The sequence below is a fragment of the Enoplosus armatus genome, chromosome 20 (genome assembly GCF_043641665.1).
Source record: "Enoplosus armatus isolate fEnoArm2 chromosome 20, fEnoArm2.hap1, whole genome shotgun sequence".
Taxonomy (NCBI): domain Eukaryota; kingdom Metazoa; phylum Chordata; class Actinopteri; order Centrarchiformes; family Enoplosidae; genus Enoplosus; species Enoplosus armatus.
This window is the reverse complement of record NC_092199.1, coordinates 7,442,472-7,461,679: the sequence shown is the minus strand read 5'-3', so window position 1 is coordinate 7,461,679 and position 19,208 is coordinate 7,442,472. Positions and strand designations below refer to the sequence as shown.

General features: G+C 40.6%; 4 protein-coding genes across 4 annotated transcripts; 3 read left to right on the top strand and 1 right to left on the bottom strand.

Moving 5' to 3' along the window:
- The first annotated feature begins 146 nt into the window (after positions 1–146).
- anapc16 (anaphase promoting complex subunit 16) lies at positions 147–2,884 on the top strand. Its single transcript, XM_070926698.1, has 4 exons — positions 147–290; positions 591–744; positions 2,057–2,131; positions 2,218–2,884. The coding sequence occupies exons 2-4, from the start codon at positions 603–605 to the stop codon at positions 2,325–2,327; spliced, it is 327 nt and encodes a 108-aa protein (XP_070782799.1). The 5' UTR covers positions 147–290; positions 591–602; the 3' UTR covers positions 2,328–2,884.
- A 1,546-nt stretch (positions 2,885–4,430) lies between these two features.
- On the top strand, positions 4,431–6,278 carry ddit4 (DNA-damage-inducible transcript 4). The gene is made up of 3 exons (XM_070927206.1): positions 4,431–4,558; positions 4,790–5,022; positions 5,128–6,278. Exons 2-3 carry the CDS (start codon positions 4,839–4,841, stop codon positions 5,625–5,627), a joined length of 684 nt encoding a protein of 227 aa, XP_070783307.1. The 5' UTR covers positions 4,431–4,558; positions 4,790–4,838; the 3' UTR covers positions 5,628–6,278.
- A 1,500-nt stretch (positions 6,279–7,778) lies between these two features.
- On the bottom strand, positions 7,779–11,410 carry dnajb12b (DnaJ heat shock protein family (Hsp40) member B12b). Its single transcript, XM_070927101.1, has 9 exons — positions 11,278–11,410; positions 9,913–10,090; positions 9,673–9,818; positions 9,352–9,525; positions 9,170–9,240; positions 8,832–8,941; positions 8,177–8,349; positions 7,950–8,066; positions 7,779–7,822 (listed from the first exon to the last, which is right to left on the bottom strand). The coding sequence occupies exons 1-9, from the start codon at positions 11,408–11,410 to the stop codon at positions 7,779–7,781; spliced, it is 1,146 nt and encodes a 381-aa protein (XP_070783202.1).
- Positions 11,411–12,468: 1,058 nt separating this feature from the next.
- scd (stearoyl-CoA desaturase (delta-9-desaturase)) lies at positions 12,469–16,676 on the top strand. The gene is made up of 6 exons (XM_070926860.1): positions 12,469–12,564; positions 12,832–13,086; positions 14,111–14,241; positions 14,363–14,568; positions 15,038–15,270; positions 16,389–16,676. Exons 2-6 carry the CDS (start codon positions 12,855–12,857, stop codon positions 16,586–16,588), a joined length of 1,002 nt encoding a protein of 333 aa, XP_070782961.1. The 5' UTR covers positions 12,469–12,564; positions 12,832–12,854; the 3' UTR covers positions 16,589–16,676.
- The last annotated feature ends 2,532 nt before the right edge of the window (positions 16,677–19,208 follow it).

Below are 19,208 nucleotides of genomic sequence, written 5' to 3'. Positions count from 1 at the left end.
GTTCATAACGTACTAGATTAGTTACTGACGTTCACGTATCGGTTTCCCTGCTTCACGACACACAAGGTTCTGTTTTAATGTTCAGTAGATCTACAAACGGAAATTAACTTTCACTCAGTGACAGATGATGCAGGCGAACCATCCCATTGCTTTAAAATCTGTGGTAAGAATGCTACCGCTTCAAACGTAAAATGCTGTGTTTGTCGTAAACTATTGGCAAGACCTCTAAACAAACAACAGAAGCAACTACGCGGATTTAAAGTCGTTATAGATTTACTGGAACATCGACGGTAAGTTATATTGTTAGTAACGGTTAATTATGGCCATGTTGTGTCTAGTAAAATGAATGGTGATTGGTGGTTTTCTACATTGGTATCAGCAGGATAGTTAGCTTTCTTGCTAGCCACTTAACGTTTGTTGTAGCAGTAAGTTAGCTTGCTATCAGAGTGTAAGTCACCATAAAAGCTAGGAAAGCAAACCTACCAACGTTAGCTTTCGTATGCTGGTTTAGTTTACTGCCTTCGTGATTACGAAAACGTTAGCCTTACACACTGTACTACCGGTGACAGGTCTTGTGATTTGTTTTAAAGTTTCCTAAAGCAATGGCAGCGTCTTCTTCGTCCTCTTCTGCGGGAGGTGTGAGCGGCAGCTCGGTAACCGGCTCTGGATTCAGTGCTTCAGAGCTCATCCCTCCCAGGAAAGTCTTGTACACATATCCTAAAGGCGCTGGTGAAATGATGGAAGGTAATATAAAACACACAGCTAAGTGCATCTGTCTTTAGCTTTCTCTCCCTTCCAACAAGACAGGGGATATGAGAATCATACAATGAGAGTATTTTGCAACACACTGTACATTTTTCCTTTAGGTCATTTACATTGAGAAAGCACTAGGATAAATAAGTTAGTGTCAGGCAATGTGTGTCTCTCATGCAATCATTGTTTTTACTGAGATTTGAGGCTTGTGCACTGTTTTCTACATTCAGGCCACAAAGCAAATTATCTGTTTTTCTGAATGATACATACAAGCCAAAATAAAATAAAAAAGTCTTGCAGCTGTTTTGAAGGCATTTCCAAATTCATCAGAGCCTCTTCCATCCACCTGGAACACGAAAAGTAAAATCTGTGGGCTGCACAATAAAGACCTTTTCACCCTTTTTCCAAGTTGTTCAAGCCAACAAAGATGGCCGCCAGATGTGACATCGCCTTGCTCCTCTTGTACAAAGCATTACCAAATTCTGAAAGCTTTGTTATCAGGTTCATTTATATGTGTTGCTGTGATGCTTTTCTGTTTTCATATTTAACAATGTATTAATGTTTTTCTTGCATCATACTAAATATCACTTTGTTTGTTACCATCTTTATTTTGGTAAAGACACCGTCACAACTTTGAAAATTAGTTAAACTAGTCTTTGTTACTGTACAGCACACGGAATGCTTTTTTTTTAGGTTTGGCTTGTATTCATCCTTTAGAGAGACAGATGCTTGGTTTTACATTAGTGCAAAAGTCTCATGCAAAAACTATGATGAAATGAGCGACACAACCTGAGGCTATAATAAAGTCACATTACAAAGCTGGTGTCCTCTTTCTTTTAACTGAGTTCCTATGTAGCACTTCAAAATATCTGTTGTGGACGTGTCTGAATTAAACATCAGCAAAGTCTTTGTCTGGTATCTTGATTTTCTGCTTTACCCTATAGGGATTTCATTACCTCTCCTCGTAGGATAGGCCATCTGGCTCTCAAAATACACTAATGTGGTTAGTTTGGCTTGTGTGTTAAAAGCACACAGAGTGCTGCAAGGTTAAAAATGGCTAACAAAGGGATGCTGAAGGTCTCGAGCTGTTCCTCTTTGTTTATGTCAAAACTGTGAAGGCCCTTTTTACATAATGCTGAAAATTGCACAATACTTAACCTGAAGTTCTCCCTCTGGAGTAGCTTGAAAGCTCCATTTTGACCTTTTTCTATTAGCCTAGTGTACACCAAGGCTTCAGTTGTGTATTTTAAAGTAATCTTCTCTGGCATTTAACTTCTTTTTCTTTTGTGTGTGTTTTTTGTAGATGGATCTGACAGATTTTTATGTGAGTCTGTATTCAGCTACCAAGTTGCCTCCACACTTAAACAGGTTAAACATGGTAAGTCAGTAACTATATATGCAAAACATGTTTGTTTTGGTTTCTCTATGAAAAGCTGGTACCCTAACAATGTTGTATTCTTCCAGATCAACAAGTCTCTCGAATGGAGAAACTTGCCAGCTTGGTGGAGGAGCTGGAAGCAGATGAGTGGCGGTACAAACCAATTGAACAGCTATTGGGATTTACACCATCTTAAATAAAGAGATCCAGATGCCTTCGCTTAATAAATCAGCCAAACAGAAGGAGATAATTTCAGTTCATAAATAATATTCCTTCTTTATGGTTTTATTCTTAAGTGTGAAATATCTGGAGATACTGAATGTGTGTATTGTTTTGTCACTTTTGCTATTGTATGAGCATGGTTTGTTTTTTTAAAACAACTTGTTATATTTTACTCTGCATTCTAAAATAAACCTCTGTCGATAATAGATAATCTCCTTATTATATACTAATAACTAAACAGTTCAAAACTTTGTAAAAGATTATGTATAGGTTTTTCAACTGGTTCAGGCTAATAAAGTTGTTTTGCCAGTCCAATCTGCTCTTAGCCGCACTGTTAAGGGAAAGAATCTCTTTGGTAACGTAATAAATCCCTTGAAGTGAGGCATTGTGTTTCTACATGGCTGCACTGTAACTCATAAATCTGAAAACCTGCTGCCTCTCCTCTCTCTCTATGTCCTCATTGCTGCTCGCTCCAACAGCACTTGGAGCAAAACAAAGAGAGCTTGTAAATAAAGTCATACTTGGACATTCCTTGGGTCAGTTGGTGTTTGTTTGGCCATGTAGAATTTGTCCTACCCCACCTCACTGAGTTGATTTACATTATGTTGTAGATAGGCAACTAAATCTTTGTGTTGCTGTTTGTTTTATGTTGTCTCAATTTACCTAGCTGTTGTTGAAAATATGCACAGTTCTTCTGGTACTTCTGTCCATGTCACTTCTCTGCTGTGTTGACAGCAAGGAAACGGGCAGATCTTGGTGTTTTGCTCAGTGAATGGATGTTTTCAAACAAATGAAGGGTGGGAACGTACAGAATGTACTGTTCTGGGCGTAAATGTCTAAGGACGGCCCTGGACATTACAAGACACACCTCTAGCCAGAGCTTAGATTTCCTCCTAGAGTTCAAAAGTTTGGTATTCATCGCACTTTCTAGGAATTCATTTTACGACTTGTTTGCTCAAAGTTTGAAACTGTTTTCTATCCTTACAAAAGCTACTGAGGCATTTAACCTTAGACCACATTCTTTGCATATGAAAAAGGAACAAACATTTCAAAACTTTCTGATGATGACTCTTAATTCATAACATCCCCCTCAGAACACACTGTGCCTACACGTGTTTATGTCTTTCAGTTCCTCCCTGATATAAAGTACAGTCCATCCCCCTCACGTGTAGCAGCACAGCATATATCTGGCTGCCTTCCAAAAACTTTTCTCTGGGTAAACATTGAGTATGTCATGTACAGTACAGAAACAGCAGCAGTTTCTGCTTAGCACAGCAATGTTTCTGTTTTTATGCAATTTATCATCTGGTAGTATTTCATAACTTACTGTAACAACTTAACTGACTTTCAATTTAATTCCTTTGCAGTGTTTTTTATGCTTTAAAGTACTTTGATAGCACCAGAACATATTTTGTGACAGTAATAAATGCTAGAGCAATAATTAAATAGTAGTGTGTCAGCTAGCCTCCTGGTGCATTCCTATTGCTCTGCATGATTTCATTGTTGTTCCATTTGAGGGCTAAATGTAGAAGATGAAGATTGTACATGTTGCACATCTGTGTGTATATAAAACATATATTTTTCATCATTATACCATGTACCCAGTGTTTTTATATGCAGCTGACTGTGTGTTGTTTGCATCTCTGTGTGGCAGATAAAAAATTCTGATGTAATGGTTGAGCAAAACAGGTGACGTAATGTGCACTGCAACACTGAACCAGCTGAGCTGAGCCTAGCCTGCATGGATTTTATTCAATGCTGTCAATACTCTGGATGCACATACAGCAGAGCCATTTATTTATGCTTATGGAGGCTATTAAACAAAGAAACACAATATGGTCCTTGCAAGCCCAGGCAAGTCCCTGTACATTTCCACAACACTGGGATCTGCTATTCATCACCCCAACCCCTCCACCTCCTCCTCCTGTTTGTCTTTCTTCTCTGCTGGCATGTTACCAGGCAAGATACAGCGCAGATGGCGTGCCTCTCTTTTTGATTGGCTGGCTGGAGAGCGGTAGGCGTGGCCTAACAGCTCCTATATAAGCATTGTTGCAGGATGAACCGCAGAGCTCGGCAGCTGGTGAGAGAAAGAGGAAGCGTCGGGCACAGAAGTCTACAGATAGCTGTTATTGAAGACTATAATCATTCAAATCACCGTCTTAAACATCGACAACGGACTTGAACGTCGCCGTTGTCAAATAAGCTGTAAGTACTGTGTTACAGTTGTTAATTTTGCTCGCTTGGTAGCTAATTTGAACAGTTAAGCAGCTGCTAGCTATCGACAAACAAAGATGTTCTTGCTCTAAACTTGTTCTGTTCATACATTCCTCAACAAGCTATGCTTTAAATGCATGTTAAGTTTAATTTAACTGTTAAGTACCGTCTTTTATCTAGAGTTTAAGTGCTTATCTGTTGTCTTTGTTTCCTCATAAACAGCTGACCACAAAAGCAGCTGATACTGTTGAATACTGCAAAGAAGACAACCATGCCAGCTCTCTCAACACCCACTGATATGGGCAGCTCACCCCCTTCTCCAGTGGACGGCAGTCCCAGGAGGATGTCCTGGGGCAAACTGGTGCAAAGATTGACTGATTTCAGCACATCTTCCCACAGCAGCAGTATTGAGTCTGGGTCTAACAATGGCAGCAGGAGTGATCTCTCAGACTCGGGTAAACACAGCTGCAAACATTTCTAACACTTCATTAGAGGTGAATTAGATTTTTTTCCTATTTGTACTTGGTTCCAGTTCTAACCCACCGTGTCTCTTTTAACAGGGTCAGATGTCTACAGTGACCTGTCTCCCTCTAATGAAGACCTGTTTTATGATCCAATGGAGGAGACCATCCTGAAAGAAGTAGTGGACCTTATTGCAGGAAGCCTGCGAGAAGCCAAAGACTCAGACTGCGCCTTACGATGTACCAAACTGCTCATTCCTGAGAAACTTCTGGAGCACATCGGACAGGAGCTCCTTCACCTGGCAGCTAGTGAGCCCTGCGGTTTAAGAGGGGCTCTCATTGACCTTTGTGTGGAGCAAGGGGCTGTCTGTGAGAGCATGGGTCAGCTATCTGTGGACCCCTACCTTGTCCCCACCTTTCAGCTGACCCTGGTGTTGAGGCTAGAGTCTGGTGGGCTGTGGCCGAAAATACAAGGACTTTTTAGCACAAAGTCTCCTTCCACTCCAGTAGTGAGACAAGCCATTAAACTTAGCACTGGTTTCCGTGTGATCAAGAAGAAACTGTATTGTTCTGAAGAACTGCTCATTGAAGAATGTTAAGTGTAAGGGACTGTCGATGTTTTATTGTCTGCGTTTTTTAAAACGCCCAGTTAAGCTCACAGAAGGGCCTTATTACTATATCTACATGTATGCGATGCCTTCTGAAGTGTAAGGATGGACGTCATGATGTAGCCTATTGTTCCCACTGTACGGGAGCTGAAGTTTATGGTACCTGGAGCAGGTGTGGCTTTGACACATGCTCACTGACGGTCAGATTTTCAAATTACAATGTGTAACCATGATGATACACTTGGTAAATAGGCATTTTGTGAGTATTAAAGTGCGTACCTCAGTTTCTATTGAAACCCCACAACGGCAGCTAGCTATATGCTTATAGTCATTAAACCATTGTTCTTGTTTTTTTCTTTACACATGGCATTTAATTATAATGTAAACCAAGTGATGAATTGTAGACCAAGCAAACCATTAGGGACCTTTTTTTTTAATGACTGCTTAAGTTCAAGTGCAAAGACCTACCAGTGATTGCCTTGTGCAGTTTGTGTGCAAGCTACGGCTAAGATTTCAAATGTAACTTGATTTTGTGACTGTAGACTGCTTTCAACTTTATTTATTTGACATTCAAATACTCATAACATTGCACTGTTTTTGTACTTTTCATGATTGCAAATAAATTATTCTTTTTTTTAACAATTCTTTTTCTGCTGTTACTTCATGAAACTTGTATCTAGATCATCCATTTGTAGTTTAAAATCCAGGCTCAGGTTTCGTTTGGGAAAGTGAAACAAAATCTGTCTTTTTAAAGTTACTGTATGAATCAAAAATGAGAAATTGCATTTGATTCTGCTAAATATTCAACCACATATACATACTGTATGACTATTCTTTGACAAACTATACCAGAATACTAAGATACCTGCAGAAGTGAGGAGTAATGTTGCCAGCCATTATCAGACACATCATGAACAAGTTGATAAAACTGATGGTGATGTGCAAATGCAAAATCTGTCGAGTCAAAATTAGAATGCAGAGGTGCAACGACTGCCAAAAACAGCCGAGTACATTTGCGGTTAAAGAATGTGACGCTGTAGTTCCTGCCGGGCACATGCTGCACGTCCCCCAGAAATGTGAACGTGCACAAAGCCATGTTTTCCAGTTCCCAGTCTCAGTCAGCCGGGCGACGGGCTTTAAGAGCCGAATGTGCTGACTGAGCCTTTGTCCCCACATTCTGAGCTCATTCTGCTCGGAGAGATGAGTCACTTTCAACACGTTTAAGCATCCATATTTATTTTCATCTGGGAGTAAAAACAAGGTGGAAAAAAGTGAGCAACATCTGTAGTGTTTTCTCAGTCTGATAATCCATTTTTAAAATAAATAATACAAAAAATAAATAGCATACTAGACACTTAAAAAGTGTGACAAAAATTGCTTTTTCCAACAGATGATGTTCCTCATAGACATTACACTCCAAAACAAGAACCTTTTAAAGTCCCACTTTGTGGATAGGCACATCTCTCATTCTCTCAGCATTTATTGTGAAGTGCCATCAAGTTACACAATATAGTTCTATCTTTAATACAATTAAAGGAGGAAGTGTAAAGGGACATTTCCTAATTGTTATCTCTCTCTCACACACACACACACAGCAGAAGAAGACAAATCTCAGGTGTTCAAGTGTCTGACAAACCCTAGACATGAGTGTATATTCATCAGAGGTTTCACATTATTCCTGCATAGTTTCAGAATGTGCATTTGAAGTCAAATCAGCAAATCCCCCTCAAACCCGTCTCCTCCGCCGATTTGACTGCATAAAATGAAAGAGGAAGCATTCACTGTGGTATCTAATCAGCTGCTACATAAATAACATCCGTACGACTATATCACACTCACTGCGCTCTGGTTTCATACTGCATTCTCCCAAAAAAAACATGAAGTGACCTCTGCCAGCTTCATGGCTCCCGCTCAAAATTGGGGCTTGGAGGTTTTCCAAACCCCTATCTTGTCAGGAGGACAAGCTATTTTTAAGTGGCTTTTCCATTTCAAAACATTATTACTAACATTATGTTTTAATTTCACATACTAAAGTTCCACAGAAATGGTTGCAGCCAGTCCGTGGGGTCAGTTTGATGCAGATTGGTGCTGGTTTGTTTGTGTTGCTTGTTGAGTCATCTTCAGTCTCCAGATTGTTAAAGCTCATCTATTTACAGCCAATAATCTTTTGTGTTGATTCTGGAAACCTGACAAGAAGAAGAAAAACATTTTTACTTTGTGAAATGAAATGAAACATGCGGGTAGTCACGGCAAAATGTGTTCAGAAATGAGAAAAATTGAGAACTTGCTTGTAATTATGAAAGCAGCCTCAACCATGTAATGAAGCTGTGATCTCGGACAGCTTGGCGCAGCTCGGTGTGCGAGCCCTCTGTGCTCTTTGGTACAGATCAGTGTCTCCAAAATAGCGAGCTCTGTAAAGCATGCCTTCCTCTGCAGGAAACAAATAAATAAAAATCTAATTATGTCTTTAATCAATTTCCCTGGACTGATAATGGCAGAAACAACTTTATAAGCACAATTAGTTTTCCTGGCAAACATACTTTGTTGTTTCTCCTTCCAGCAATTGTTGCGAAGGTTGGAAATATAATCATCCTCCACCGTCCGCTCCAGATTCTTCAGATTCACTCCAGTGAACTCTCTGGAAAAGTGCTCCCCCACGTAATATGGCACCTTCAGGTTCTCCGTCAGCCTCTTCTGCGTGTAACCTGCAGACCTGCATGAAGATATGACAAAGTGTGTGTGTGTGGGGGGGGGGGGGGGGGGGAGTATCATATGACCGAACGCAGCACAAGGATGACAGCTCTGGCACCGTCTGTCTCTGTTAACATGACTCATGGCTGATAACGGCTCACAGAAACTACAGAAGTGCATCTGAAACACGAAGGCAGACAACACGGAGCCAGCAGTCCTTGCAAAGACAGAAGAAGTCTGTGATTATTTGGAACTAACTGAGGCAGCATCAAGATGTTCTTTCTAAATCAAACACGACACTGAAAAGTCTATACAATGGATCTTTCTCAGGAAGCAATATAACTGCAAAGATTATGAAAGCAAATCTATTTTTGGGCTGGTTAATCTATAAATCTGTGACATTTCAAACATGGTCTTGAACTTGGGTTTATGTAATGTGAAGATAATCTTTAGTCTAAGTCTGTTGGAATTTTGCAGAACAACAGTTCATTCAATCACACTCACGGCCTGAAGCTGAGGCTGTAGGCAGGGTTATTGACCATGATCTGACTGAGAGCTGACACAATAACCAGGATGAGGATGGGCATGACCTGCACGAAGAGAGCGAGGCCTCCCTGCAAAGAAAACACATCAGTGTCAGAACCTCACAGCTGAATCAAACACATTCACCAGACGATATTTGCTTTGTTTTAAAAAATCTTTGAAAGACACAATATTGCTGAATGCACCTCAAAATGTAAAATTACAGATGCCTCAATGTCTCCCCCTGCTGTTTAACAATCACTTTACATTATTTGCATATCTGCAGTTTGCAAGAGCTCTTATAATAACAACCAACTTACATCTCGCTGTCGCTCCCTTCTCTCTCGCCTTTGGTAACGCATCCGCCCATTAGTGTAGACATTAGCATTACCTAGATTAATGTAGCATATATAGAACTTAATAGACAGATCATAACGAGTATTACAATGAAAATACTGTATCTCACAAGCTTGGCATGAAAACACAGAACAGTGACACTAACTTGACGGGTAACCTCCTCCAAAGAACATATTAAAGAGGTCTTCAGGTGATATATCTGGCTCAAAGTTTTCATTGTCTGGGCCATGCCTTGAAGGATGCCTCCTCTCTTCTCCACATTGATCGTATTGTCTCCTTTTGTTAGCATTACTCAGAACAGCATATGCATTCCCAATAGCTGTTGGAAATAAAAAAAATGATGACCTTATGTTTGAGCATCACAAAGAAAGACACCTTCTGTAAACATAATTATAGCCTCTAATTAGGCTTTCTGCTGTCTGCAAGACACCAACGTCAGTGATGAATGAAAGTTCATGCTGGTCACCTTTAAATGCCTCTGTAGCACCTGGAGCATGATTCTTGTCTGGATGGAATTTCAAGGCAAGTTTTCTATATGATCTTTTGAGTTCATCCTCAGAGGCGTCTGCCTGGACCCCAAGAATTTCATAGAAGTCTTTACATTGTTTTATCCTGTGTAGAGAACACATGAGTCTCAGCATCAGGTGTGACAGGAGTCAATTATTCTTTCTAACCAATGCCAGATTTACACAAATATCAGCCTTACCTCCTCACAGCATCTAGCTGATCCGCTGTGTAGGATTTTGTAGTGTCTGAAGGTCTTTCTTCGGGTCTGGTATCCTCAGTCTTGGTCTGCCGCTGTCGAGGCCCCGAGACCCCACTGAAGTCTGAGTGGCCGCCATGTCTAGGTGTAAATCCATTCTTTGCTATTAGCTCCAGCAGTACTAGAAGGGATACAGTAACAGTGTTGTGAATGTTAAAATATATTCAGACAAAGCATTCAACATTGGAGTGGCTGAAAAGGCACAGATGGGGTTTTTTCTGACCATGGCCAGATTTGCCTGGCAGGTCCTGCAGCAGGTGCCAGGTACTATAGGTGGGACCACTACACTGTAAAATATTCCCTGCATTAGCAGTTCACATAATAAGGACCCTTACATCAACAGAGGCTGTAACACAGACCCCTCAATCACAGAAAGTGTTTGTTGGACTGATTATTAGATGACTACAACAGCTATACAAGGGCCTTAATACAATGTTGTTAGAGTAGCAACTGTGGTGCCCTTTAGGCATCTCAAACGAATATCTAGGTTTTATTGTAGGCTCTGTTTTCTTGGCCTGTGGTACTTTTTAGTTTGGATTTTATAAGCAATGGGAGTAAATTCTAATTCAAATTGGAAAGGTGTTCCAACTTAACCCATAGGACTTGGGGATATTCATAAAAAAAACTCTCAAATATCACAGTATTTTAGACCAAATGCCTAAATATCAACATATATTCATGTGCCACTTAAAGTTAAGTTACTGTACAATGCCTGCATACACTTATATATCACAGCACTGTAAACCGCCATATTGATGTGACATTATTTTAGGGATTGCTGCTTTCAGGAGATATTCATCGTCAGTTTATTTCTATTCCATCAGCTGTACACGATCGTATATGGGTATGCACAGACATGTATGTGTGGGCATGGCATACATATTCATATATAGTACAGTATTTTTTTTCTGGCTTTCTGGTCATCTAGAGGTCTTTATGCCCCTCTCCCACCCTTGCCCTGCAGTTAACTGACTTTCTGGGCTTTGCTAGCAATCTGATGGAAGGGCAACTGATTACAAGTTATCACTGACACCTTTACCACATCTGTTTCATGTTGAGCAGGTGTACGGGATGTTTCACAAAAAATAGTTACAGCAGAGGCAATTTGTCTTGAAATAGCAACAGTATGACATACAGGAGCTGGTATGATGAACAAAGTATCTCAACCAGCTAGCTAGCTTGCTATCAAAGGCCCCGGCTACATGCGCTGCAGAGCTCATCCGGGATGCAGGTGATGCTGCCGGTGATGATGCTGCGTACCTCCCGAGATGAAGCGCCCCTTGCTTGGGCTCGGCCATCTTAACTCACCCTTCGCTTTCTCTGTCGGGAAGAGTCGCTGCGCCTTCTCCAGGAACCTCTGCGCCTTCTCCGGCTGGTCGTTGGTTAACGCCGCAGTTGCGATGTCTATGCAACGCTCCGCTTCGTCCCTGTTTACTTCCATTGCAGCGGGCAGCAGCTAACTGGACCAGAAGTAAATAAAGGCGCCTAATGATGACGTCATGCGGATGCTGCTAACAGAATGAATGTCAGTTGGTGACATAGAAGTTGTCAGTTTGTTGGCCGTTTTTGCTGCTGGTGTCTGGAGACCTGGCGTTTAAGAAATGGGTTAGCCCTGTTTGCACGATATGAACGCACTGTCGGCTCCCTGTGCTGCCTCATTTCTCCTCTAGATGGAGACAAACCGTCTGTTTTCAAATGTAGGTCATGAAGGTGAAAACCCATGGATGTGTTAACGCTCTTTAATTTGGGTCCTGTGAAGTACTGTGACCCACTGCAACATTACATCAGTATGTCTATTTTACAATTGATAGTCTTTTTACATCATTTGATTGAAGTAAATTGGATTTGAAATCAGCACATAAATTATATAACAGTATAACGGTATAACAGTATCCCTATTCTTATTCATAAAATTGTTTTTTTCCCCCGGTATTTTCTAAATCTGATGTTCCTAAAACCTAAAACATTCAGTTTCTGGCGTTAAACAGTGAGTAAAGCGACCCTCATTTTCTGTTATATTATTTACTGGATCTAATATTTCTTTAATATTTATATTATTATCCTATTATCTTTCTTTTTTTATTTTTTTTCTAACTTTTTGGGGGATGATGATGACGTCACAGGACAAGCATCCCTGTATTTTCCCTGTGTGGGCGGGCGGGGGTCCTCTGCAGCTGGGTTTGCTGTACAGTAACTTGTTTTGTTCCAGTTTCATCGTTTAATATAACACCTCGTCACTCTGCTCGCATCGCGCCGGTTTCGTTTTAATCCATGCGTGAATGGAAATATGAATGTGGTTGATTCAATACATGTCTAGACAACAGCGGCTGCTCTCCAGGGGAGGTAAATATACATCTGGCAGGAGAATGAATAAAAGGTGAACAGCAGATAAACAGGCAGCCAATCAGAGTCCGAGCTTGAGGCGGCATCCGAGCGCTGATTGGTCAGTCGCACCTCGAGCTCCAGCTCTTATTGATTCGTTCGCTGCAGAGCTGACTATCACTCTCCCTTTTTACTGTAGTTTTGTGTAAAGCAGACCAGCTTCATCTCCGTTTAACACCCCAACTCTCGTTTCTACTCTTCTGTCCGTCTTTGGTGAGTTATTTATCCACCGTTTATTTATTCTACAGGTGTAATATCAGTGTTACGCAACGCAGCAAATGTCGTATGTCAGCTAGAAGTCAGCATCATCGTTACATGACCATCCTTTTCCTCACCAGCGCCAACCAGCAGCGCCAGCTAGCTTAGCCTGCTAGCAGAAAAATAATTAACATTCACCGTGTGAAGGTGTTTTAGCCTCCGTGACGTTAGCTCTTCACAGAAACGCCGAGATGACCGATTTGTCTCATTTTTGCCGCTCAGAGCATCACCGAACCGCTGCCACGATGACGGAGGCGGAGGCGTTAGAGAAGAAGCAGCACAAGTCCAGTAACGGGAATGGTGTTCCAGAGGCCACCAGGGAAGACGTGTTTGATCACACATACAAAGAGAAAGAGGGCCCCAAACCTGCCAGGAGCATCGTATGGAAAAATGTCTTTTTGATGACTGTTTTGCATATAGGTGCCCTGTACGCCATGTTCCTCATACCTTCAGCATCTCCTTTGACCTTGCTTTGGTGTAAGTTAAAATCCTACCTGTTACATCACGTTATTTCTGCAAAGGCTGGGTATTGATTGTGGCATTTTGTGTCTTTTTCTGTCAGTTGAGTACAATATTTTACCCAAATCACAACTGTTATGTCAGCAACCTGGCCCACTTTCTCATTACTGCTGCATGCATGGATCTGTGCATGATCCTCCCAGTGTACTGCATGTCCTGGGATTATAGATCAGGCATATATCATCAGGGATTTCATGTCACAGCATGTATCTTAAAGCTGTAAACTGCACAGTGCATGCTTGTCAGGAAAATAACTTCTACTCCTTAACAACAGAGACCAGCTATCATGGCTTTTTGATTAAGTAACAGTATAGTGGGAATGCAGACAAAGGAAGAGTCGCCAGTTAATTACATAAACTGCATGCTACTTATTTACTTTAAACATTTTGTTAGAATTAATTGGGATGTGTATTTCAAATAAATCAAAACCATGGACGTTGCACTTCTGAATAGATGTTAATAGTTCCAGTCTCATCACACATGCAATCATCAAATGGTTTTATCCGCCCAGTGATCATCTGATATAACAATTACATTACCCAGAGAGTGTCACAGCTTCATATAACATGCCTTGCTTCGTTCGTGGTTATTTAATCTGTTGTGAAACAAGTAGGCTAGTAAAAACCAGTTTAGTCAAAGGCAAATGTAAATGATTTTTAGCTAGAAATATTATGCAGGAAGGCTAGTGTGATACATGTAATTGTATTGTGAAGATCATTTTGGCACAAATTCACAAATATGTTTCCTGTAATACAAAAGAAAGGTCTTATAAACAGCCTGGTGAACAAATGCTATAGAACTTCTTTTTGAAAGATTATTTTACTGTTTTCGGGGCATGATCTCCCCTTCAGTTACACAGATATATTGTTACATGTGACTGTCTCAGTATTAGCAGTATTAGTGTGATAAAGTACTTATGACAGCAGCAGAAAGAGCATTAGAAGGCAGTCAAACTAATTTCTTTATGCATTTCTCCCCACAGCCGTTTTTTGCTTTTTGGTAAGTGCTTTAGGAGTTACTGCAGGCGCTCATCGCCTGTGGAGTCACAGATCCTACAAGGCCACATTACCTCTAAGGATCTTTCTTGGTGTTGCTAACTCCATGGCATTTCAGGTACCTAAAAATGACACACAAGCACACGCTTAACGTTGTGATAATTGCAGTTTTCATTACTGTGTAAGTACCATGTTGTGTCCACAGTGCATGTAATCTCTGCCTTTACTTGAATCCACAGAATGATATCTTTGAATGGGCTCGAGATCACAGGGTTCACCACAAGTATTCAGAGACAGATGCTGACCCTCACAACGCCGTCCGGGGCTTCTTCTTTGCTCACATTGGCTGGCTGCTGGTGCGCAAACACCCTGACGTTATTGAGAAAGGACGCAAGCTGGAGCTCACTGATCTGCTGGCCGACAAAGTTGTAATGTTTCAAAGGAAGTAAGTGGCTTCAGTCAATGATTACACTTTATATAACAGCTAAATATCAACCTGGAAGTATTTAATCTTTTAAAAGATGGATGCACTTTACTCGTTTGGCAGGTTGTGTGGACAGTAAATAAGCAGAATTGTGTTTCATAATTTTATTTTCTGATGATATATCAAATACAAAGAAAGAGTAAACAAAGAAAAAAGAAACTCCTCCACCCACTACAATTTACCCACCACTGCTGCAGAGTTGTGTCTACAGTGCAGGGTGTATTAGTCACTCTGGTTGAACGAGGTGGCAATTACTAACATGCCATTCATGCATGTTGAGATTGACTCAAGGTTGGCTTCTGTGAAAACTGTGTAATGTGGAGTGTTAACGCGTCCGTCAAGCAGAGCATTTGAATGTTTAATGTTTATGTTGTACTGAGTAAACAGCTCCATTCTTTCTGCTCTCCACCCTCTCTTGTCTACTCAACAGGTATTACAGGCCGTCTGTGCTGCTCATGTGCTTCTTCGTCCCCATGTTCGTGCCTTGGTACATGTGGGGGGAGTCTCTGTGGGTGGCGTACTTCGTCCCGGCTCTGCTGAGGTACACCTTGGTGCTGAACGCCACCTGGCTGGTCAACAGCGCGGCGCACATGTGGGGAAACAGGCCCTATGACAAGAACATCAACCCAAGGGAGAACTCATTTGTCACATTCAGCGCTATAGGTATGAAAAACACATGAAAATGTGCTCTCATTGTAAGAAAATATAAGATGAAGAGACTCAGACTCATGACTTATACTAATGATAATAAAACTTTATTTGTATGGCATTTTCTTAACAAAGTTATTAAGTGCTTTACAGAGATGAGAAAAAAAGCAAACTAAAGGCAAATAAAAACAAACACTTATGGCAATAGAAATATTATATAAAAACATTAACTTTTGCAGGATCGCTTGGAGTTGATATGTGCTCCTGTTGCAGTGCAGTGTATGTCAAATAAGCTACGCCTAAACTAATTTAACTACCAATGATAGGAGAATGGTATGGAATATCACAAAGCAAATGAACTTTTTCAAGCTCATTCAAACATTTCATCTACCAAATGTGCGGAAGATTCAATAAAATGATCAAAATCAATGATCAAACATGGAAGAGTCTCAGGAGTTATTCTATTTATTTATGCCTGTTTCTCACTCTATCCACCTTGCCCTCCACTATGCAGGCAACTGGACCAACCAATAGGAGTCACTAGTGTGGCAAGGGCGCTGAGCACCTGATGGATATTTTAAAAGACCTGGATATGGAGCGGGATGTTCTAAGATGGCACTTAGTTCATTCCAATGAAAGTTGCTCACCAGGCGCTAACACCAAAAAGGCTTCTGTGTTTTTAGGCCTAAGAGAACTTCTCTGGCTGAGCCAGCTGACTCCTCTTCTTCTGTCGTTTCTCTTGTAATGATTATGTATGGGATCCTGCAATTCTAAATGCACTACACCAAAATCAGCGCCGTTTGTAGATTCCCGCTCACGAAACACGACCAGTTGTGATGCGGTGGTCTTTCTTGGCCACTGGCTTAACTTTCCATCAAATGTCAAGTAGTATGCAAGATATCCTGCTGACTAATGGAACAACACAACCTCTTTTGTGGATTCAATTAACATGAGCGAAAAGGATCATTACTTAAAATCTCAGACACGATTACTTTTGTTGATGTGACACTTAATCAATCTAAATGTCTAGTAAACAGCATCCAGCTTTTACACAGTCTGATACATATCATGTCCTATTAATTGTTTCCTGTTTGTAGTGTGATTTGTTGACCGCTGTTTCTTGTACCTTACAGGTGAAGGATTTCACAACTATCACCACTCGTTCCCCTATGACTATGCAACCAGCGAGTTTGGCTGCAAGTTGAACCTTACCACTTGTTTCATCGACTTCATGTGCTTCCTGGGCCTGGCCAAGGACCGCAAGAGAGTGTCCCACGAGCTGGTTCAGGCCCGAATACAACGCACTGGAGACGGAAGCCACCGGAGTGGCTAAGATTGTTGAATTGTGGTCAGCTTCGAGGCAAAACGACCAAAAAGAAGAAGCTTCACAGTCCTTTGACAGCTATACATTTCTCATCCTCTGAGGATAAAAGTCAGCTTCATGAGGGCCTTGACCACATTTTGCTTGTTTTTGTGGTTTTTGTAGCTGTAACTTAACAAATTGTTCAAGATGGATAACAAACAAACACTCTTTGCTAAGCTCTTGGCCTTGGTTTCTATTGTTCAGTCAGGCCAAGGTCTTGCAAAGATGTTTTAGATTTGAAGTAGATGCATTTTAAAAGTCAACTTCATTCTCCGCTGTTTTGCCACTTTGGTGTGCAGTCTTCATGCAAAGTCATGTAGCCGATCATTTTTATGTAAGTATTACTCAATTATTAATCAAAAATAGACAAGAAGTGGAGCACTGAAACATGGAGTAACATTTCAGCTGATAAAGTTCGATACTGATTGCCTTTATTGCAGTTTACAGCAAGTTTTTACAGTTCTGATATAAATACACTTTTTGACCGCTCTAAGATCAGAAGAAAAAGGGATGAGAGTTTGTTTCGTTAAAAAAAAGTTGGTGGCTTTAATGAAATATGGCACATGATGGAGGAGCGAGGGAACCCAGACCGTCTTCTTATAACCCGAAAAAATAGCATAGAAACTGAGTCACTCCGTGTGTTGCAGTGTGTAACTTGGTTTGCAAAAAACCAAATCAGATATGTAGAAAAGTCAAAGGCTTTAGAAACACGTACTATTTTGAGTCTGTTTGATAATTGGATCGAGTTTTTCTCAAGACAACATGAGGGACACATTTATCATGAAATTAAAACTGCCGTTCAATATTAACAGTAAATGATAAATGTCATTTTATCGTAGAACCATGCAATGTTTTATTGACTTTTTTGTGTTTTTAATGAATATATCTTTGTGCCAAGAGCGTGCCAATTGTCGACATATTTATAACCATCTCAATGGTCCACTAGAGCACACTAAGTCGATATTGCTTCTTCACTCAACATCATCGTGGAAGTTTTTTAACATTGTGGCATCAGTGGCTTTTGCTTCCCGCTTGAGATTTTTCCCAACATGTCCTTTCTTTTTGTCCTGAAACATCTGCAGCAGAGATCTCATTGGTTCGATGTGGCAGCCAGTCACGTGACAGTTCTGGTGTTACAAAACAACATGCCACCCATGCATGATGATATACTGTAGTAGGTGTTGTAGTGAGGTGTTTTGTCGGTGACTCTAATGGCAGAACTGTGTCTATTTTTGTAATGTTACTGTGGAGCTGCATCGCTTTTGGATCATCAGAACTGTTGCCGTGGTGATTTCTGAGATGGGGTCTGGTTTCCCTTTGATGTCCTACAAAAGCGGATTGTCTTTGCAAAATGTCAGGTGCATCGATGTTCATGTTCCTCTTCAATTCTGGTGTGCGGAATGCTTATATTATCTTATTTATGTATTTATTTCTTTTGTTTTCTTTCTTATTGACTAAAAGAATGCTCTAATCTGAACCAAATTTCTGCATTCCACGATTTGGCAGACAGTCTCATAAAAAAAACAACCAAATAATTAAATTGGAGCACCTGTTTATTTTTTCCCCCCAAAGAGTCAGGATACAACCTAATGCCTTATGACTTGCATCCATTCCTGATCTTCTTCACGTCCTGTCAGCTAAGACAAAAGTACCACAAAACAAATCTGACCAAGGTCCATGTTTACAGGCTGAAACACCAGGTGGAACTTTGTTTTTCTTCTGAAACCACATGAGCATTTAATTTATGCAAATGGTAGCATGTCAACATTGGGGTACTGTAAATGCAAAATAGAGGATCAAATAGAGGTTCATTTTCAAACAAACAGACACAAACTTAACGCCTGGTGCGAATATTCAGTCGTGAGATTTAACTTGCAAAATATGGGCCCTGATGGATGTGCCAGCTAGTTTCATCCCATCACAGCATCTCCGTATGAAAACCTCCAAGAAGGTGCTGTCATGAGGAAACTCCAAACCCAAACCCAACGATATATCTCAAGCCATGCAAACAACTCTGCTGCCCAGAGCGCCAAAATCAACATTTTCCTAAAGACCAGGAGGATCAAAAGGTTGTCTCTCTGAATGATTACGTCAAATCTCAACTGTATTCTATTCTGAAATAAAATTCACAATATTTTCAATACACTCGTAATTCAAAACAGTTGTTGCTCTTCTTCTTTCTTCTTTTTTGTCTTTGCTTTCTCTCATATAAATCTGCTAAACACATTTATGCCAGATTGTTAAAATTGTGTTAGTACTTCCACAAGACGGTTGGTTTTACTGGATTCTGGTACAAATTTAAACATATTTCTGTCACATGGACTTGTAATTTCAGAGTTCTTAGTTTGGGTGTTTCTGTGTGAGCTGTCTTGGCAAGTGAGTCAAAAGGGAAACAGATAATTCAGATGGAAGCCCAGAACAGTCTAACAGCAGCATAACACCTTCAAACAGGAAGCATTTCATCTTGATTATGTCAAGAACGAGGCCAGAGTCTGTCAGGGCGTCTAGTCTTTAAATGATGAACAGGGCTGGATTCAGGCTTCCTCGTTGCACAGTTTAGGGGAAGTAGCCTGCTCTTTTCTGGCTGAAT